The 22,467-nt window shown below is 52.3% G+C and overlaps 1 protein-coding gene across 1 annotated transcript in view; it reads right to left on the bottom strand.

The window, feature by feature from the left end:
* Positions 1-758: 758 nt before the first annotated feature.
* CCDC88C (coiled-coil domain containing 88C) overlaps positions 759-22,467 on the bottom strand; it is a 108,037-nt gene continuing 86,328 nt past the window's right edge. Inside the window, exons 24-30 of the mRNA XM_036315636.1 lie at positions 20,586-20,675; positions 19,038-19,276; positions 13,830-14,018; positions 11,580-11,651; positions 10,498-10,566; positions 9,346-9,635; positions 759-3,481 (exon numbers count right to left, since the gene is read on the bottom strand). Coding sequence (XP_036171529.1) covers positions 2,471-3,481; positions 9,346-9,635; positions 10,498-10,566; positions 11,580-11,651; positions 13,830-14,018; positions 19,038-19,276; positions 20,586-20,675 — 1,960 coding nt within the window. The 3' untranslated portion in view covers positions 759-2,470. The remainder of the gene's footprint in view (positions 3,482-9,345; positions 9,636-10,497; positions 10,567-11,579; positions 11,652-13,829; positions 14,019-19,037; positions 19,277-20,585; positions 20,676-22,467) is intronic.

The raw sequence follows: 22,467 nt of genomic DNA on the forward strand, positions 1-22,467 counted from the left end.
CTGGTGTCCTTGGGTAAGTAGGGAGCCCAGAGGAGCCAGGGAGAGTGGAGGAAGCCTGCAGCCCGGGCAGAAGGTCTAAGGCAGCCGACCTCAGGCCTGAGGCTCAGCAGTGGTCAGTGCTGGGGGAGCGCGTGGGTCAGCCCTGCAGAGGGGGCCTGGAGGGAGCTGCCTCCATGGTGGAAGCATTCATTGAGTGTTTGTGGAAGGAATGAGTGAGTGACAGAGCGACTGGCAAGTGTGAGCGCTGAAGACCTGTCCCAGAGGAGAGAGAATCATGGGACAGAGGCTGAGAGCTCCAAGCAGTGACTGGCCAGTGTCAGATCCTGCAAAAATCAAAGGCGCAGGGGAGGAAGCCTGCAGGTGCTACTGCTCAGTTTGGCTCAAAGCATTGGGGAGGGCAGCTCGCTGAGTGGGCGGCTCCCACAGCTGCAGCTCATGTCCACCATCGAGGGCCAAACAGTGGATCGGAAAAGCCTAGAGGCACGATGGTTATTTCATGTCTCCAACCACCTTCTGGATGCTTCACTCAGAGCAAAGGATCACTTTAAGCTAAGCTCCTGCTATGATCTAAATCCCTTATCTAAATGGGATTCGACTTATAGGAACTTAAACACAAGCCTGGAAAATAGGAAACCTTGCTTTCCCATTCTCTGACCTCAGGCAAAGGGAGCTGGTGGATTCCAGAGGCTGAGCAGGAAGCCTGAAGTCCCAACGCCCCGACAGCGCTGCCAGTGACGAGTAGCAAGGAAAACTAGGACTCAGTTTTACAACATCTCATTTTATTACAAACCCGTCCTTGTGTCCCAGAATCAATGGCTATTTAATACACAACCCAAAGCACGCCGAAAATCAACCATGTTAACATTCCCATTTCTTTCTCAGTACTTTAGCTCAAAAGGAAAAAATCTTTATAAAACCCAAATCACCAAGTTGGTACATCCCTGGAAGAGCACCTTAGTAAACAACAGGAAACAAAATGTGTCAGGAACCCGGTCAAATGCACACAGCAGCAGGTGAGACTCCCGACGGGAAAGAATGACTCCCTGTGGGATATAAATATAGGGCGTCCCCAAAAAATGTAGAGGCCAGACTCCTGATGGAAATGAATGATTCCCATGGGAACACAAACACACTTTAACAGCTGATAACACTCTTAATTTTCACCCCTTTCCAGGTTTAATTTATTTGAAGCAATGGGTGAAGCCAGACTAAGCTGTGAACAAAAAGAACTTACCCACCAGACCTTTCAGGGGGATACATAAAGGATGAAGTTTACGGTACAAAACCGGCAACAGTCGAGGGATCCAGGGCAGGTATTGAGAGAATGAGCACAAACACCGAACGAAATGGTTCTTGATGTTGGTGATTCCTCTGTCACAGTAGTTGTGGTCCAGGCACCGTTGCCGGTTTCGTACCGTAAACTTTATTTTTTATGTGAGTCTAGGGGGTAAGTTATCTTTGTTTAGAGCTTAGCCTGGCTTCACCCATTATTTCGAATGTTAACCTGAAAAGAAGTGAAAATTGAGCTATCAGCTGTTAGTGTGTACATTTTTTGGGGGGACATCCTGTAGATCCCCATCAAAGTATATATATATTTCATGTGTGTACACATATATGTAATATATTAAAGAAATTCGGTTTCTACCACAGAAATTATTCAGAAATAAATCAACGTCTCACCCTCGATGGGGGGATACTGGGGTGCTGCAGCCACATCCCAAATCAGGCTGCACCTGCCTCTCGCACCCTCCTGCCCCCAGCCCGTACACACTATGTACACTTGCTGGGAGGGGGTGCGCAGGGCTTCTCTCTACCCCACCCCGAGGCCGGGCAGACCCAGTGTTTATAGATAAGTGGGCAGGGAGGCAGGTCCTGGTGTGGCCCCAGGAGCCAGCTGGAGAAGGCAAAGCCTGAGGCCGCCTTGGCCCAGTGGCGAAGGACACGGGGCCCCAGGCCTGGCTCGGCAGCGCCCTGGGTTAGCAGTGAGCCTGTCTCTAGGGTTCACCCAGGGCCTCCGGGTCTTTGTAGTTTGGCTGGACTGGGCTCCTCCTAGGATCGTCTGGCTTCTGGGAGAGGGCGTAGAGTTTCCGGACCAGGGCTCAGCCCTGAGAACATGTATCTGCTCCCCGTCACACGCACACTTACATGGAGGTCAAACTGCAAACAAGTGTTCTAAGGGGCACGTTCATGTAGTGTCTGCCTCGGGGAAGTCGGTTTGTCAATGCAGTGTGAGCGTCCCCAGGCCAAAGTGGATTTGTTCAAAAGATACGAGTGGCTGGAGGGTCAGACACGTGTCCCACACCTTGGCACAGCGTTCTCACTAACAGAACAAATGGAAGAGGCACACGGGAACCCCTTTCCTCATTCGACAGCCCTCTCCTGGCACCACAGGCGGACAGGAGAGGCAGCCACGGTCATCGGAAGGCGCGTCAGTAGTTTTAAGGCTCGGGCTACGGGGCCAGGAGACGAGTCACACACAGCCATACTCGTACCACACGGTCTGCTGGTCCCCGCCCGGCTCCGGGGACGCCGGCATGCTTTTCGAGTTGTTCCCACGACTGCAGTCCTCAGGGGCCCGGCTGGTGCGGGGAGCCAAGTCGGGAGACCTGCCCGGGCTCTTGGCAGGGAGCCCCTCTCTGTGGGCCTGTCCTGGGGCCCCGTCACCCTCTGAGAGGCTGAGCCCCACCCGGACAGGCGCGATGGTGGCCACTTCCCCTGAGTGTTGGGGGGTGGGGGGCCTAGTCCTGACAGCTGGGGCTGGAGTTGGTGAGCGGTGGTGGGGCTGAGAGTTGCTGCCACCACCGCCTCCAGTGGCAATGGCTGGGGCCGTGGCGGATTGTGGCAGGGGAGCCAGCCTCTCCTCCTTTGGGGGAGCCAGTGAGAAGCGCCTCATGTCCAGTGGTCGGCTTCGGGGACCCGGGGCCTGATAGGAGCCACCAGCCTTTCCCACAAGTGGGGTCTTCTCCCGGGCCAGGCTGTGGGAGCTGGGGGGTATGGGGCTTTGTGGGGTGTGGCTGCCTGTTTCTCTGCCCCCCGAGGCCTCAGAACCCGCCGGCTTCAGAGGAGAGTCCTGTTTGGAGGCCTCTGGCCCGCTGGCTCGAAGCAGGTCAGCTGAGGCCAGGCTGAAGGCCCTGCTCAGGGAGGCGCTCCGGCCGGCAGGAGTGTGGGAGGTTGGGGGCATTGTGGCCTGCCGGGGTCTGCCCAGAGAAAGGCTCTGGGGAGGCTGGGCCGGCCTCAGGGGGGCACTGGGTGGGGTCTCAGCGTCGGCAGGTCTCAAGTTGGGCTTCACATACTGCCCCGGCTTTAGCAGCTTCCCCTCCGAGGTGCTGACAGCCATCTTGAGGGTGGGGGCCACCAAGCTGGTGGGCATCCTGGCCCCTTCTCTCCTGGCAGGTGGGCCTGGCTGGCCTCCGATGGTTGGGAGCTCATTGGCCTTTCTGAAGTAGTCACTTAGCAGGTCATCCCGGCAACCAGGAGTGTCCTATAGAGAAGAGAGAAAGAACTGAGAGGCAGGAGTGAGGGCCAGGAGGGTCCTTGGAGGTCAGGGGTCACCGTGATGGTGAGGGCAAAACAAACCCCACCCCCAAGCAGCACGGCTGTACTGTCTTACGGAAGCTGTGCAGGTTCAAGACTGGGAGACCCCAGAGGTAAAAAAAATAAAAATAAAAATCTAGAGATTCAGTGCCCTCTACTGGAAAACAATAGACCTCTTCAGAGATAAATGCATAAGCAAAGAAGGACAGCAATACCATGGAGAGCCACAGCAATGAGGATGATAAGAAAGAAAATGAGAAATCCCCAGAAAGCAGGCTGGAACACATGGAAATATGTGATATAAATAACAGAGATTTCAAGATTAAGGCTCTGAAAATACTCAATGAGATGCGAGAAAATACCAACAGGCAATTCAGTGCACTCAGAAAACAAATCAATGAACAAAATGCGTACTTTACCAAAGAGATGAAACATCAGAAAAGAACCAATCAGAAATCCAGGAAATGAAGCATGCAATTAAGGAGATTAAAAGTGAACTACTGAGCACAGAGAACAGAACCAACCAGAGGAAAGAATTAGTGATATTGAAGGCAGGAATCAAGAAACGATGCAGAAAGAAGGAGAGAAGAGACCCAAGCATAAAGAAAAATGAAAGAGCTCCAGGAAACCTCTCTAACTCCATCAGAAAAAGCAGCAATAGAATTACAGGCATTTGGAGGAGGGAAGAGGGAGCATGGAATGGAGAGCTTATTCAAACAAATAGTGGATGAGAACTTCCCAAATCTATGAAAAGAACTAGATCCTCGAATCCAAGAAGCACACAGAACACCTAGTTACCTCAATCCAAAGAGGCCCTCTCCAAGGCACTTGGTATGGAAGCTGTCAAGAATTAACGACAAAGAAAAATTCTCAAAGTGGCCAGGGGAAAAAAGGAAGTGACCTACAAAGGAAAACCCATCAGAATTTCATCTGACTTCTCAGCAGAAACTCTACAGGCCTGAAGAGAGTAGAACCAAATATTCAAGGGCTTGAAAGAGAGAAATTACCAGCCACGAGTAATATGTCCAGCAAAATTATCCTTTAAAAATGAAGGAGAAATAAAGACATTCCCAGACATACAGAAGCTGAGGGATTTTATCACCAGAAAACCCCCATTGCAGGAAATACTCAAGGGACTTATTCTACCTGAAACAAAGAACATAAGGTCACAACACTATGAGTAAGACCATCGAAAAACTTACAGCATAAACAGGGATAATTTGTGACAACAAAAACATAAAAGGGGAGCGGGGAAGGTCTGAACTGGCAAAGGAAGATGAAAATCAGATGCACTCAAAAGAACAAAAACTATTGGGGGTTAATGGGGGGATGAGGACACATTTGTAATACCTTAACCAATAAAGAAATTTAAAAAAAAACAAAACAAAAACTACGTTATATATGCAATTTCATTTTTTTTATAAACCTAATGATAACCACACACAAAAATCCCCAAACTAGGACATATAGCTTAAAAAAAGAGGAAACCGAGGAAAGATGAATGGAATACCACCCAAAAATCCCAGATAGAAACATAAAGGAAAAGAACCAAGGGAGGCAGAGCTACCAGGAAACAAAATATAAAATGGCTACAGGAAATCCTTATACATCAATAATTACCCTAAACGTAAATGGTCCGAATTCACCAAGAGGCACAGAATAGCAGAGTGGATCCAAAAACAAAACCCAACCATATATCACCTACAAGAGGCACATCTAAGCTACAAAGACAAAGGTAGATTCAAAGTAAAAGGGTGGAAAATGATTCTCCAAGCAAACAAGATCCACAGAAAAGCAGGTGTATCCATACTTATATCTGACAAAATATATTTCAAGATAACAAGAGACAAAGATGGACACTTTAATGATAAAGGTAACACTACATCAAGAAAACATAACACTTCTTAATATATATGCACTCAACCAGGAAACACTGAAATATGTAAGACAACTACTCACAAAAGTAAAGGGAGAAACAGATCAAAACACAATCATAGTTGGAGGACCTCAATACTCCATTGATAGCTCTAGACAGATCACCCAAACAGAAAATCAATCAATAAATATCGGCCTTGCCCTAGCTGGTTTGGCTCAGTAGATAGAGCATCAGCATGCAGACTGAAGGGTTCCATTTTCAATTCTGGTCAAGGGCACATGCCCAGGTTGCGAGCTCGATCCCTAGTAGGGGGTGTGCAGGAGGCAGCCGATCAATGATTCTCTCTCATCACTGATGTTCCTATTTCTCTCTTCCTCTCCCTTCCTCTCTGAAATCAATAAAGATATTTTTTTTTTTTAAAAAAAAAGAAATATAGACCTTAAGTGAAACACTAGACAAAGGGACATAATTGACATTTATAGAAGCTTTCATCACAGAACATCAGATTATACATTTTTCTCCAGCGGACATGGAACATTCTCAAGGTTAGACCACATATTGGTCACAAAACTAGCATCAACAAGTCATGAAATTGAAATTATACCAAGCATATTCTCTGACCACAATGCTTTGAAATTAGAAATCAAATGCAAAAAGGAAGTAAAGAAACTCACAAATAGCCTTAGCCAGTTTGGTTCAAGTCGGCCTGCAGGTTCAAGGGTTCTGGGTTCGATTCCTGTCAAGGGCAAACGCCCAGGTTGCCAGCTCGATCCCCAGTGTGGGCATGCAGGAGGCAGCCGATAAATGATTCTCTCTCATCACTGACGTTTCTCTCTCTCTCTTCCTCACCCTTCCTCTCTGAAGTCACTAAAAATATATATTTTTAAAAAGCCTCACAAATACATGGAGATTAAACAACATACTACTAAAAAATGACTGGGGCAATGAAGAAATAAAAGATGAGAACAAAATATATAAAGAGACAAGTGAGAATGACAATATACCATATCCAAACGTCTGGGATGCAGCAAAAGCAGTAATACACTCCATTATCATGTGATCTTATCAATAGTTGCAGGAAAAAGCACTGGATCAGATACAACATCCATTTATGATTAAAACGCTCAATAAAATAGGAACAGAAGGACAGTACCTAAACATAATAAAAGCCGCATGTGACAATCCCTCAGCTAATATCATACTCAATGGTGAAAACTGAAAGCTTTTCTAAGATCAGGAACAAGACAAGAATGTCCACGCTGTCCACAAGGACATGTGCTGGAAGTCCTAGCCACAGAAATAAGGCAAGAGAAAGAAAGAAAAGGCATCCAATCAGGAAGGAAGAAGCCAAACTGTCACTTTTTGTGGATGACATGAAAACCCTAAAAACTCCACCAAAAAGCTGTTAGAAACAATAAACAAATACAGTCAAGTTGCAGGATACAAAATCAAGGTGCAAAAATCCATTGCCTTCCTGTATATTGACAACAAAACTTCAGAAGAAGAAATGAAAAAAACCAAAAACAATGCCTTTTGCAATTGCAACCTTTCTCCTGATCTGAGAAAGGCGGTGGTGGGAACGAGCGAGGCGGGCCCCCAAGGGGAGTGCAAGGCTGAGCCGTGGGTGGCCACCTGCCACTGTTGCCTTCACGCTGCTCCTCCGGCTGAGCAGGTGCCCGGCTGGGCTTCCCTGGCCAGAGAACCAGCGTCCTTCCTCACCACGCTGGGCAGGCAGAGGCAGAAGCCCAGGCCTGACCCTGCTCTGATAACTGCAGCCCCGGCCAGCGCCTCCCGGCCTGGGGGAGCCTCATGGTGTCTCCTGAGGTGAGGGGCCACGAGAAGAAGCAAGGAAGGGAGAGCACGCGGAAGATGAGTCAGCGTTCACCGGCAGAAGGAGTCAGGCCCCGGCCGCTAGACCTGTGTCAGGCGGCGTCAGTCTCGGGACAGCTCAGCAACCCAGGAGCCACCTGCACTTGCCAGATGGCCCTTGAAGACATCTGGACACTCAACCTGAGAGACACCCTCTGCTGCTTTACGTGCTAGTTAGCAGTCACACATCCTGGGCGTTCGCACAGTAAGACCTGTGGTCATTAATGTCAACAGGGACCACTTACCAACTGCTTCCCAGGGGCCAGGCACGATGCTAGAAACCACAGGTATAACTGGGGAAGAACAGAACAAAGACAACCGCCCAACTCATTCAATTCTCAAAGCAACCTTGCAAGGCTGTATTGAAACAACCTTTCATAGGCAAAGCAACTGAGGACAGAGGTTCAGCAGGTCCCACATCTGGAGAGTGGCAGATCGGGGATTTGAACCCACAGCTGTCTGACTCTGCAGCCGTCTCCTCTCTGATCCTTTCTAAATCTTTGACACCCATCTGCATGAGTCCACCCTCTCTGGCCACCCATTGGGCCCCTCTTATGACCCCCCCTCCACCCCCTTCCAGCCAACAACACTCAGGGAGTGGAGGTGTTGAGTGTGGGCACTGTTGTGACTACCATTTCCTTCAGGCCTGCTCAGGGGAGGGGGGGAGGCGTCAGGTTAGTTGGGGGGCAGATGGGGGACACGCTGTGGAGGAAGGTGGAGTGGATCTCAGGAGCTGAGCATCAGCTTCCACAACCAACTCCTGCAGTGAGGTTATTTTGGACCCATTTAGGCTGAGAAAGATAGGGCAATGTCTGGGAAGTTGGTCATAATGCAGACTCTAGGGGAGCCCCACCCCAGAGCTCCTGAGGCAGAAACTCTGGGGTCCAGCCTGTGTCCAGGCAGCCCAGGGGAGCATGACACCTGCCCAAGTTTGAGAACCTCAGTATCAGACTGTGAACGTAGTGAGGGCAGGGCTTTTGTTTCTCTCCGGCCCCTGGCATAGTGCTTTGCAGATAGAAACAGAAATGGCGGGAGGGCAGAGGCCATGCATATACTTCCTTTCAGGGCCAACCAGCAGACTAGGCACCTAGGAAGTATGTGATGAAACTTGCTGATGAGCTAGTTTACCTGGTGTCTCTGAGAGCAGGCATCCTGCGTGCTGCCTAACATGTAGTCCTGCTCAATAAACATCGACTGAATAAGTAGTTTGTATTCTGTGTCACTGGGCTCTACTAATGCAGGCCGTAGGATTTACTATGTGGCCAGAGAAAGTTCAACTGTGTAAGTTTAAGGGGAACGAGACAGAATTACCGGGGCCCTACAATCCTCCCAGGCTCTCAACTGTAACTTCATCCGAGCAGGAACCCAACAGCTCGTGCAGGAAGTCACACAGACTACACGGCACACGTGCAGAGTCAGGAACACCACCCCGAGACACGAGGGTTTCCGACGGCCGCTGCCGTTCAGGCCAGAGCTGCAGAGCAGCGCTCAACAAGCTCACGCTGCGGGCCAACTCCAGCTCGCCGCTCTGGCCTGTGAGCGAAGGATGGTTTTCACATTTTTAAATGATTAAAAACTTTCATGGATAGACGCCTTGGCCCGCCACCTGCCCCAGCGGCCGAGTGGAGTTTGTAGCAGAGACTGCACGGCCTGAAACGTTTACCACCTGGCCCTTCCCCGAGAAACCTCTGCCGGTGAAGAGTCAGGGTCAGCGGGTGCTCCGAGCTCTGCCACACCCCGAGCGTGAGATCCTAACTGCACATGGGCGCCGGCCCCCCTGCAGGGATGCTCCAGGGGTGGGCACACACCTCCCACCCTCCTGCTGGCATTACGTTCCGCCGCTCACGTCGGATGGAGAAAACAGCCTCCCAGGTCTGGGCTGGCGGCCAGCGCACGGTCATTTTCTGGCTAGGGGCTATGCTCCCCCATCTAAGCCAGCTCTGCAGCCAGGCTGCGCGGCCCCGGCCCGTCCCTCTCTGTGACTTCGCTGTCAAGGTCTCTGCCTCTGGTGCCCTGGTGCCCGTCCATCTGAGGGGAGCGAGGGAAGAGAGCTCCAGGTCACTCACAGCGGTTGGGGAGCACCGGTTGCTTTCCTCCAGGAACTCCTCCAGGGTGACCATCTCTCTGCTCGGGGAGGCGCAGGGCCGCACCCAGGCCTGGGGCTGGGCCACACCCCTCTTCTGGATGCACTCCTGGGGGAGAGGCCCGTTCCGGGGCGGCAGGTACTCCTGGCGGCCGAGGGCAGTGCGTCCTGGGGCGCTGGCATCGCGGGGCAGAGTGGCTGTGTCCCTGCTGGGCATCAGGTCCTCACTGCGGAAGCTCTCGGGCCTGCAGTGAACGGCTGGGTCAGAGGAACCTGGTGTCAGGGCGAGGGGACACAGAGGGACACACGTCAGTCTCCCACTCTCGTTCGCCTGCCTCCCGTGGGCTCCGTGCTGCCTGCAGCTCACGGAACAGAGCCCTGCCCGGGGAACCCAGGCTGGCATTGTGGACGTCAAGGACATTTCAGAATTCTTTAGAAGTTCACACTGGCATTTAAAAACAAAATAACTTGGGAAAGAAGTGGAAAGCTTCTGCTCAAGCTTCAATTATCAACAGCCGTAAGGTATCGCACTAGGTCACTCTTCAAACAGCGTAGACAGACCGTATTCTGCACCATTAAACGAACTGTAAACATGGTAAAGCAGCGGTTCTCAACCTGTGGGCCGCGACCCCTTTGGCGGTCGAACGACCCTTTCGCAGGGGTCGCCGAAGACCATCCTGCCTATCAGATATTTACATGACGATTCGTAACAGTAGCAACATTACAGTTATGAAGTAGCAACGAAAATAATTTTATGGTTGGGTCACATGAGGAACTGTAAAGGGCCAGAAGGTTGAGAACCACTGCTGTAAAGGAACCAGTCACCCCGTGTCCTCTGACCCCGATGGACGTAACCACTGGCGTTGTCCCCATCCGGAAGCTCAAGGAGCTCAGACTCGGAGGATGGGTGGCTCGCCAGGTGCCCGGAGCTGGTCAGTGGAGAAGGGATTTGAACCCAAATCTGTTAAAACTCCCAGGCCTAAGCTGCAAAGAGAATGACGTGGCCCTATGCATGCAAACGCATCATGCTTCCGAGAACCTTGCTAACTGTATTTTTTAAGTTACACAAATAATACCAGCTCAGAGCGGAGATCCAAGTGCACTGAAAAGTGCCCAGGAGGGAAGGCCGGCTTACCCTTCAGGCTGAGAGGTGAGCTGTCACTGGACGCATTCCTGCTGCTCTCCAAGCTGCTTGGCCGGGACCCTGAAGGAAATGGCAACGCTTAACTGCAGGGCCGATGACCAGTCTAACCCAGACTAAACCATCCAATCGGAAAACTGCATCACAAAGCGACTCTGCCACGGTCCAGGAAAGCTCCCGGGAGGACAGGCCCTGGGATTCCCCCGACGCCCCCCGGAGGGGTCCAGCCTCACTGAGTGCTAGGCCTGTGCAGAGAGGGCAGTGGGCTGTGCAGAATGGCAACTTGTAACATCTCTGTCTGTGAGGTCGGGGCTGTGGCCTCACACAATTTTGTTAACAAAGGAAATCTCATGCAGACCTCCAGTACAGATTAAAAAAGGGCCGCTCTGGGAAAGCGAAGGGTTGGGGGGTTGGGGGGAAGCCCACCCTTACTGCCGCATGGATCTTTCTGGAACACACGTGGGAACACTGTGCCTAGACCAGCACAGGGCCTCCTGGTGAGGGGGAGGGCCAGGACACGCAGTGTGTGCACGTCCACGTGTGTACAATGACGTCTGTGCCCGAGCAGGTGCTGGGACCCTCAGGAGGGAAGGAAGTGCTCGCTTTTTGAGAAGGCTGGTATCCCTTCCGCAGAAACTTCCACTAGGCCTCAGTCGGAGGCCAGTGTTTCTAACACTTTCTAAGGTGAGATTTACCACTAGGAGCTGCTCTGGGCACTAAAATCCAGGTGAGGACAGTAGAGCCCCCTGCAATCAGTGTCGTCTGCAGGGGTCACTAGGCCTCCCTTCAAGCCAGGGGAGTCAGAGCCTCCAGGAGAACACGTGATAGGTAGTGAGTTCCCCATCACTGGAGGGATGTAAGCAGGAGCTGCATGCTTCCGCCCCTAGGGGAGGCAGGAAAGGAATGTTGAGGAGCTGTGGGTCCCCCGTTCCCACTCCAGCATAACACCTCCACTTTCACCTCCTTTGTGTGTGAGATTTGCACACAGACCTTAGCTTGAAGGACAAGCACAGTTGATGGAAACAGGGTTCTGTCGTAGAACCCAGGCTGAAGGGCACCACGCACCGCCCACTCACCGTGCTGCTGCCTGTGGTTGGCGAACTCGAGCTCCAGGGACCGCTCACAGAGGCTGTCATCTGAGTGATAGCCTGCGGAGTACATACAGCTGTGAGTCAGGGGACCTGGAACATCCAGGGGGAATCTGGGCCTCTTGCCAGACAGCCACCTCTGACTCTGGCCCAGCCCCTGCGTCATGGTTGTGTCCAGCTCCTGGAGGGAGGGAGGGACGTGTGGACCGTGCCCTTAGGACCTGCCTGTACTATCTCTCCCCCTATTTCTCCTGCTGACACAGCCTCATCCTCCGGACTCTATTTGACTCAACGTTAAGTCATGCTTCCGCAGGTGCAATGCCTGGGACTCTGAATGAAAGCAGCAGCGTCCTGGCCCAAGGGCAATGCAGCAGAAGCAGCGGAGACTCAGTATCCCGGGAGCCCCTCCCACCCTCCAGGGTGAGCTGCACGAGAAGCAGGGGGCCTGCAAGCAATTCTCTCCCAGGGCCTGGTCTCTCCCGGGGCTGGAGGAAGGGAAAGCAAAGAACCCACCCCCGGAGGGAGGATGCGGATTCTCTAGAGAGTGAGCCCTGAACCGGCAGCTCCTCACCAGAAACAGCCCGGAACCCAAGGGCCACCAGTCACTGCTCTTTCCTGAGAAGGACTAAGCTGCCCTGTGCCTCAAACCTGCTAGATTCTTGCTGACAGCAGCCCTGGATCCCCTCTAAAATGACACCAGGGTCTCCCCTTTGCCACAGTTCTGCGTCCACCTGAGCGTGAGCACTGGGCTGCCAGGGAGTCGCTGTGGGCAGTGCTGCGTGTGCGGTGTGACAGGCCTGCGGGCAGGCTCCGCAGGCATCTGAACAGGTGTGGGCTCTGGCTCAGGGTGGGATCCAGGCCGAGACAGCCCGTGGTCAGCTTGGAAGGCCAGGCCTGGAGCCACACTGGCTGCTGGAAATCTGACGGGACGTGGTGCTCCCGGCTCCTGCTCGAGCCTGGGGGACGGAGGCCATCTGCTGACTGCCCACCCGGACCCCCTGACCATGCTGCCCGGCCGGCACAGGGCACAGCTCCCCGGACGCCCAACAGTAAGTGGCTGCCCTCTGTGTCCGGCCAGGAGCACAGAAGGGCCGCCTGGCTGCCCAGTGCTCACTCAACTCAGATTCTGAGGGTGTTTCTGATTTGTAAACAAGGGGCCAGGCCCTGAGGCCGACCCAGGCAGCCCTGAGGGCAGGGACCCTGTCTTTGCTCGGCTTGTCAAACCAGGGTTATGCATGCCAAGCCATGGCGTCCAGGGTGCAGTGGATGGTCCGATCGTGAAAAACAATAACCCTTCTTGCTCTCGTCAATTTCTAACACGCCGGGCCATCCTTGCCAGCTCTTTCCGCTGTATTCAGATATTTCCATCTCTAAGCTATGAGCTGAATCTCTTTTTCAGTGTTGTGTCATTTTCCCTTTCTGTTAAGTATTTAAAATTTCCAGGTGCTCTCCCCGCGAATGCTCCTTTTTATAGCGTCCTGCTGGTTTCACGAGAGCGTGCAACTTCGCTTGCTCTGATGCTAACGACGGGCGTTTCAAAGCGCAAGTCTCTGCCCAGTGACCGCTGACTCCGCTGCCCTCACATCCGTTTGTCTCTGGCATTGCGGGCTCTCCTCAGGTGTCAGGTGTCGGGGTCCTGAACTCTCACGGGCCTCCCCTGGCAAGATGTGACCCGACTGCTCTGCTGGGAATGTCTCTCGCTAATCAGATGCCTTGAAGGATTGTATTATCACATCTAAGGTGCGGACGCCATGGCTACTGGCATCCTGGAGACATCCATCCTGTCAATCCTTCCCCGAACCCCCTTGTTTTTCAGTGAGGACACCTGCCCTCTACTCTACCAACCGACCTCAAGTTCAGAGACCCTGTCAAGTCTCCTCCCAGGAGAATAAACCTCCAACGTTGCCGGATTTTAGCCCAAGCTCTGGTTCACCTCCGTTCGGGAGCTACCTGGTTCCACCGATTCTGAGCAGTGGTGGGGGGTTCTAGGGCTTTCCTGCGAGCGGCTTAGGCCCAGGCCTCCAGAGGGTGTAGTTGTCCGCCAAAGTCACACCGCCGTGGGCAGAGCTGAGGTCTGAACCTGTGTCCGAGGGAGGCCAAGCCTGTCCACAGCTTCACCAACCTGCTGACCACCTCTCAGTTTGAGAGGCCCCCCCCCGCCCCTGAGAGCCAGGCTCTTCGGAAGGACCCCGGCCCCAGAAGCTCATCCCTCTCGGTTCTAAGGGACACGTGACTCACCTTGGGTGCGGCCTGGGTGCCGGGAGATGGGGGTGGAGCTGGAAGGAGCTGTAGTGACGGCTGAGGATGAACAGGCCCGGGAGCCCAGCTCTGACGGCCAGGGCTTGGAGGCTGGCTCAGCGGAGGCATCCGTGCGGTCAAGGCTGCCTCCGTGTGGCGACCCTCGCTTTGGTACTAGGTCCCCAGGGCCTGGGGCAGAGGAGGACAGTGAGTATTGGGGCTGCAACATCCCATGCCAAGGTGGGGTGCTCACACCGGGGCCTAGAAGCAGCGGCAGGAGGGCACACGGAGCACAGGGACGAAAGCTGGGCTGCACGCCTCACGGCTGTGGTGGGAACGGGAGGGCCTGAGCTGGAGGCCCCGGGAGGCCGGCCCTCACTCTCACCATAGATCACAGTTCGAGCCCCAGCAGCTGGGAGAAAATACTAGCAAAGGACCAACTCAAGAGGCTCAACAAAACACTGCTAAAAGTCCAACACATTAGCGACTGGGCCCACCTGCTGTGTAACACTGCCACTCAAATCCCTGATTTAAAAAGACCTTGGCTGATGTCTGCTCAGGGCCACTCGAGACCTGTGGCCTGGGCCCTCAAGGTCCAGGATGTGCACCCTTGTGATCTGAGAAAGTTGTTTATTGCCACCCTAACCACCATTTGTGTAAGAAGTCTTCATCACCGCAAGGAAGATTTTTACCTTGTATTTTGCACTTTTCTGCAATCTCTGAATTTCCTACCGTGAACATACTAATATATTCTTGTCAAAGTTAAATAAAATCCTAATTAAAAAAAAAAAAAAAACACTGGGAAAAAAACCTAAAAGATCTTCAACGACCTCTTAGTAGGAAAGGGGGATGGGCTCTCCAAATACAAGTGAAAAGTTAATGTGGGTGGAGTTCTGGAAGCATTAGGACAAGGCTGTTTTGCACAGCGTCCTGCTCCAGGCCGCCCAAGGGCGTGGACCCAGAGCCATGTCCACTGTCGGGATTCTGACCCGTCTCCACACTCGCCCAGGACCTGACCCACCTGACCCTCAGCCACTCAATGTCTGGACTCACGGTCAAGTGTGAAGCACCCAAGTCTTACGACTTCAAACCAAGGGAACTTTTGGATTCTGAAAGGTAACCTTGATGAGAAGCAAGATTCAAGGCGGGTGGAATGAATCGGACAGGCAGCCACTGCATGAAGTGAACACGAGGAGCAGGAGAGACGGAGATGAGCCAACAGCAGCAATGGCAGAGAAACCACACACTTCCAACGCATGCTGGGAAGACAGGCAGAGGACCAGGACGTGGCCGCCCAGGAACCAGAACAGGTGCACGAGACGAAGTCAGTGCCACATCAACTGACTGAACAGTGCGGTAGTCACGGATTTACGTTGATGATTACCTTGTTTCCATGGCGATACCGGTTTTCCATTTACAGTACCGATAATCATCTTTCCTTTTAAAATAAAGTTAAATGGAAACCGGGAGTCGATTCGAGGGGAGATATGTAAGTGATCACAGAGGTGATACAGACATGGCAAACGCATGGAGATGGTACAAGGATGGCTGAAGACAGAAAGCAAGGCAGTAGCTAAAGGCCTCTGTGGACCAGCGCTCCTGGCTGACTGGGAGCTGATGTTCTGTCTGTCCACTGCTGCCCTCACAGCAGCATCCAAGACGTCAGAGGACCGTAGCTCAGCCCTAAAACGGCACTCCGGGCTGAACCCTGGCTCAGCAACATCCATCCAATTATTCAAAATGCTTGAGTGCAGCAATAAATTCTTCAGAACATAGAACACATCTAAAAAGGGACTTATCTGCACAAGCCAACGATCCCCTGCTCCGACAAGGGAAGTGGGGAAAAGGGCAGCGGTTTGAAATGCAGCTGCTTAAAAATAAGTCTTTACAGAGGCCGTACGTTTTAGGAAGCATAGCGACAGCTGATCAGTTCTGCGTGACACACGGCATGACATACAAGCCTGCAGGTGCGGGAGCGGGCAGCACTCGGCCAGGGGACTCACTGGGCACGGGCATCCTGGCCACGGGCCTGTGCGTGGCTGTCCCGAGGCTCCCCTAACACTGCGCTGCGCTGGAGTACCGTCCGGAGGGTGTCACAACTTATCTTCTCTTTTGAAATCAGAATCCACGTTGGCTGTTTTAAGCTTGGCTTGGAATTGGGGTCAGGAGGAGGGGTCCACTATGGGTCATCTGGCCTTTAGGTACTGTTTTTTGTTTGTTTGAATTTCAGAAATGAAGGAGGGTACATGATGAAGGCACTGATGAAGGGAAAGGATTAGAAATCTCCAATTTCTGAGAAAGGGAGAGGGTAGTTAGAGGTGGGTGGGATGTCAGAGGAAGACCAGAACCGCAGGCGTTTAGAGAAAGCCGGGGGGGCTGTTGGAGACTTGTCTTTGTCCTTGCTTTTGCTTCTCAAAAAGGGACTCTTTTTGCACCGAGTTGCTAAATTGTTGTCCCCCGGATAACCCAAGAGAGAAAGGAAAAAAAAAAAAAAAACAGCAATAAATGAAATGAACGATAACAAATGACGCTACATTAGCTGAACGTACTTGGGAATCAGAATCCTGTCCAGCCCAGGAGAGATGGAAACAATTCCCACGGCACAACCTGAATCAGGACTCGGTGAATCATTTAGGCTCCGACTCCATTTAGTTAATTCAGTGGCACCCTTGGCCAATGCTTTACTTAGCACCTGAGGAGAAGTCTCTATTGCTCTAGGAGACGATGCGTTAGACCATTTTTCAGTTTCAATGTATTAAATTATTAAACAAGGATGTTTATTAATTTAGGACCTGGCATTTCTTATTCATCCATTTTAATGACAGGTTCCTGACAACGTGGCTCACACGCACCAACTCCTGCTCCTGTTCAAAGACCTTGGGACACAATGGTATGTTCCTGGCCGGCGGTAATGAAACAGCCTACGAAACTCTTCACTAATAATTCTCTTACACCCAAATAACCTCTTCTGGCAGGATGAGTTTGAAGATAATGAAAATACCCTTTTGATACCAAAACACCCTCTCCATCAAGAATTATTCCCATTTAGAGCCCTACGCATCCTCTACTCTAAACTGCCCCTTCATGGTCTTTAAATTACAGTCTGACCAGAGCAGACAATTGGTCTAACTTTCTGAGCATGTCATGTATGTGAACATAACTGATTCACCTGATTTCTGATTGAGGATTCAAGTCCATAGAGCAGCGGTTCTCAACCTTGGCTGCACATTAGAATCACCTGGGAATCTTTAAAATCCTGATTTCTGGGCCCCATCCTCCGGAAATTCTGTTTCTTTGTTATGGGGTGGGGCTACAACATTAGTAACAAAGAAACAGAATTTCCGGAGGATGAGGCCCAGAAATCATGATTTTAAAAATATTCCCAGGTGATTCTAATGCTTGACTGATCCAAACTGTCGTTTGGGTCCATGAATGAGCCAAGGTTGAGAACCACAGCCATAGAGGCACCTCGGTTACTTCTTTCCCCACAGCGCCACCTGCTGACCACAGCTCCCACCACAGGATAAGGACCCACTACTCAATGCTGGGGCCCCAGGCGGGCTCAGCATCTTCAGGGACCAAAGCAGCTTGAAGTGCAGGCAGTGCTCACAGGGGTTAAAGTTCAGGCCCCGTATCCGTCAGACCCGGGTTCGGATCCCAGCTCCAACACTAACTCTCTGGGCTAGTGCTTAACCCTGGCAAACCTCACTTTCCCAGCTCTGAACAGGGGACAGGAATGGTGCCGACCTCACCCGGCAGTTAGAACCAAAGGCGATAGATAGAGCGGGTCAACTGCCTAAAGGGTGCTGAGCCCAGGTAGCACCATTGCACGGCTGCCGTTACTCACATTTACCACTGACCTGCTCATTCATGGACCCCGACGACAGTTTGGATCAGTCAAGCATTTTTTTCTCTGAAAGGTTTGCCAACTCCATTAGGCTGATTATAGTCATTAAGCCAACTTAGACAATAACACAAGTTGAGGTGGTAAATGTCACAACATTTAAGGAGCCAGTATGAAAGCTTCATGATCATTTACCTGCACGTGAGCTTTTGACCTAATTCACCTGCTGTAAAGACTGGGCATGCAAGCACTAGTCCCCAAACAGTGGGCATGCGTGTGCACACCTCATTTTAGCATCTCTAGTGACACACCGGGACTGGAAGTGGTGACTGCCACCTGGAGAGGCTTGTGCACACGTCACACTCAGAAGGCGGCTTGGCACAGGCCCTGGGCCCTGTCAGCTACTGTAACGCCAGCCGCTGAGAGCACACGAGTCTCAGGCAGGCCCTGGTCCTCAGAAAGCCCTAGTGTCCTTCATAAAATTTACTTTCTCAGGAGGCTTGTTGGGCAGGTTTGTAGGTAAATAATGTATACAATGATATTTAAACGTGAATTTGAAGACGAAACCACGTTTAAGACGATGGCTTTGTTTAATTAATTGTAAGATGCACATTTCACCCCCAAACCTTACATCTCTGAAATCAGCATGCTGCTTCGAGCATCTCTCCCATCTCGGTCGGTGAGGTGGCAATTCTGACAAAATCATCACTGCCACCACCCGTTCATTTCCTTTCTATGATCACATAGTCATACATCTTATAACTGCCAGCCTCTTAGATCCGATGAAACATATGCAGGACATCAACTAGAAACCCATTTCGGAACCTCTGGCTCACTCCCACCCCAGCCCTAAATGTCCAGGTACAGCGCCCCCTGGTGGGAGGACTCAAGGCCAGGAAGGTGGGAGAAGAGAACCGCACCTGCTTTTCAGAGGGACAGAGAGCTCAGCCCCCGAGGCCGCGCTGAAGACCTTGCACGTGTCCAATACGTGTTAAATGCACCGGGATCTCCCTCCAGAAATGGCTTATCCCAGGAAACCCCAAAACTTACCCTATTGGGCTCTCTCTGCGGTAACTGTATGGAGATCTGCTCTGGACATTCCAGGACCCACCACCTGTATGTGATGGGCGAGGCTTCTCGTGCTAAAGGAACTAAATTGTTCTGGGACGCAACTCCCACATCACTGACGTGGGTTTATATTTTCTATTTGGCTGTTCACATACCTAAGGGGGGAGCACACCCCCTTCAGGCGCCTGCACACGTGTGCACACCCAGCACGCCATCTCGTTGGTGCTGCCCTGTCCACGAGGGAGACCTGAGGTCCTCCCCTTCATTTCCCGCCTGCAGCCAGGTCACCCTCTTACCTTTTCCCACAGGCACACTGTGGGTGTCTCGCTCTTCCACCCAGTTCGAGCATGATGGCGTGGCCTCCAGGGGCTCTGGCTGCGATTTTGGAGGCTGAGCAGCACTGGGCGAGGCCGCGTCTGAGGACTCCAGCGGCCAGGGAGGGCTGTCTGTGGTTGACTTCGGTCGTTCTCTGGGACCCTCTTTCTTTGGTTTGATTAATTTGACTAAGGCTTTGGCTCCAATCCAGTGGTTTTTCCTATTAAAAGTAGATTTTTAGGACACAGCCAACCCTCACTGCCCCTCCGGTAGGTCACTGGGTGCGCTGACACAAGCTGGGACTGCCATCACCAGCCGGGGAAGCGGCCGTTAATTTGGGGTTCAGAAGGCTGGTGCTCTTCGCCAGCACCACGATCATCGGATGTGGGGCTCAGGAACACAGTTTGTAGCTGTGGTAGGGACGGTAGAAGCGTTCGTTGTGGCAGGAGCCCACACTAACCTCTTGGGAAACTGAACTTCAAATACACCTCTCAGCTCCTGATCACTGTGAAGTGCAGGGAGAGGTGCTGTGCTGATCTATGTTCGTTGGCACTTTTCCATCAAAATGCCGTTTTCAGGAAGAGTGAGGGGCCTCCTCATTTTCAGCCAGAGTTAATAATGGGTGACATGGGCTGGCATACTCTGCCCATTCCCGGTACTGAGGAGTCTGGGTGAGGGGGAACAGGGCAGGGCAGAGTGGGCCATTTGAATCAAAAACAGTGAATTTAAAGGGTAAGTCAAACATTGCAGCTAACCGGAAATGGGGGCATTCGAATAGAATAAGAACAACTACATGTGGGTTGTAATCCTGGCTCTGCCATAGACCAGCACTGTGCTTTCACAAATTACTGAATTTCCTCATCGATGCCTCATTTCCCTGTCAACAGAAGGGTCAGGCAGAAGGTGGAGATTTCAACAGAGAGGTCTTACAGGATTCATGGTGATATGACCTCTAGGCTGGGCTGGGACAGTACAATCTGAAGGCCCAGCTCATGGGGCTCAGGCCCGCGTCAGGGAAGCCCTGCTGCACGGAGGAGGCCGGCAGCCACGGGGACCAAGCCGGCCCTCCACCGTGGCTGCTGCTCTGCAGAAGGGAACGTGTTTGTGAACCACCCTGGGGTTTAGAGACTCCAGAGGAAGGTAGGGAAGACCAACAGGTTTCTGTGACTGAAGACCATGGGTGCTGGCCCAGGAGTCCAGCCCACGCTTCCTTCCCAAAACAGAAACATGGTTTTCTAGGTCCTGAAACTTGGAGACACAACCTGATAGTCCTGCTTTAGTGGCTCTAAACCTGAGACTCTCTGATCTTTCAACAGGACATGCTAGCTGGCCTTCACCGTCACTCGTATGATAACCCTGAGTATGGAGGGTGGGACCGAAAGAAACTCTAAATTCTTTCAGTGCTGGGAGGGACCTGCATACAGGGGACCTGCCATAGAGGGGAAGGTGCGGGCCCAACAAACTGGCCACTGCTCTAGATGCTACAGCTTTCCCCACTCGTGAAAGTTACTGCCATTAAATCAACTCACTTCTTGGGAGCAGGATCATAGAACTTGTACTGATCCATGATTTTTTCTTCCAGTTTTTCCTTTTGTCTCTGCAAGGCATTTAATTTGTCTCTGTAAATAGAAAAGAAAGAAAAATAATTTGGTTTTTTAAAATAAAACATCGGCCCAACCTGAGACCTGGCCCAGAAGGGGCATTTTTCTGGGACTCAGACATCACGGTGCTCATGACGGTCGTGATCGCCGAGGGGGAACATGGGGATGGAAGCACGTGACGTGGCTCCGGGAACCTAACATGTGAGGGAGGGAGACCTGCTGAAGCACCGAGGATCAGGCTGAGCATCATTTTAGGAGAACAAACCCCCAACCCCCTGAAACCCAAGCTTGGAGACCTGGAGGGCTTTCCGGCCAGCTCAACTCAGGATGTTGGGCACTCGGGGCCCGACACAGGGCAAGGCTAGCTCCTGCGGGCACAGACGAGCGACACCTTTAGTGAGGGGAGAGGGCTGCCCTCAGGGAGGTAGATGGGCATTAAGGTTAAAAAAGTCAGTTTAGCCCTGACCAGTTTGGCTCAGTGGATAGAGCGTCGGCCTGCGGACGGAAGGGTCCCAGTTTCGATTCCAGTGAAGGGCATGTACCTTGGTTGCGGGCATATCCCCAGTGGGGGGTGTGCAGGAGGCAGCTGATCGATGTTTCTCTCTCATCGATGTTTCTAACTCTCTATCCCTCTCCCTTCCTCTCTGTAGAAAATCAATAAAATATATATTTAAAAGAAAAAGTCAGTTTAGCAAAGTCAGACCTCTGACCTGGACCCACTCCAATGTTGGGCTTCTGCTAACACTTCTAGTGAAGCAAACTCAAAGCCTTTTGGGAGCCAGACAGAGAAGATAAGGAGCAAAGCGGGCCTGGAAGGACCAGAGGGGGCGGTGGGGCCTGCGGCACGGCTGAGCGCATGGTGCCACCTGGGACCTATCGCGGGGCCTGCAAACGGAGCGCCGCTCTCCTTAGATGTGGCGGAACTTCTGAACGCTTTTCCAGAAGGTTCCAGAAACCCAGGTTGGCAAGCAAAAATCTCTTCATTTCTGTTGGCAATCAGTCCACATTTTCACAAACACAGAAAGGACCAGAGAGACACCTCTTAAACCTTGGGCTGCCAGAGGGCACCCCTGCTCCTGGGACAGGGAGCCTGGCCTTTCTGAAGCAGAGGGCATGGCATGCTTTCGTTTTGTCTTGTCCCAGAGTCGGGGGACAAGCGCCCCCCACTGGCCGCCAGCTCCTGTCCTGTTCTGGCCTCTTGTCCTTGTGGCCCTGACAGCTCAGACCCTGGTTTCCTGGCTTGAAAATGCGTCCTCCGATCGGGCAGCCGCTCAGGCTCCTTCGGCCATGAAGCTGCCGAGGTCCCACCTAATACCAGGGCTTTCCCGAGAGTTCACCGTGAAGTGAGGAGCCCGTGAAAAGTGATGGCTCGCAAACTGCTAGGCCCCTGACCACCCTGCGCTGCCCTGGCGCTGTTCTAGTCTGTGTTGTTCTCTTCCCACCGCCGTGCTGCTTGGCCTTACGCTGGAGCGCTTTCCTGTCTGGCTCTGACCAACCCTCCACCCCCAGACGCACAAACTCACGGAGGGCAGACACCACAACCCTCCCAGGACTGGGGAAGACTCCGCTCGGAGCAGGCTCAGCAAGCCTGCCAACTCCCTGGCCTCCTGCAGACACCAGCTAATGCAAAACCATCATCAGATCGCCCCCAGGGTACCAGGCCCCGACTCTTCTAGTTGGCACCTGCCCAACCTCTGCTGGTAATTTTGACCTCCTGTGTCACAGAGAGCCAACTTCAGGCCACAGTCATTTCTGCCCCAAAACTACAGTGTGGCTTTCCACGTGAACCATCCTGGGTTGGTGCAACCAC

This window comes from Myotis myotis, unplaced genomic scaffold (genome assembly GCF_014108235.1).
Source record: "Myotis myotis isolate mMyoMyo1 unplaced genomic scaffold, mMyoMyo1.p scaffold_m19_p_1, whole genome shotgun sequence".
Classification (NCBI taxonomy): Eukaryota; Metazoa; Chordata; class Mammalia; order Chiroptera; family Vespertilionidae; genus Myotis; species Myotis myotis.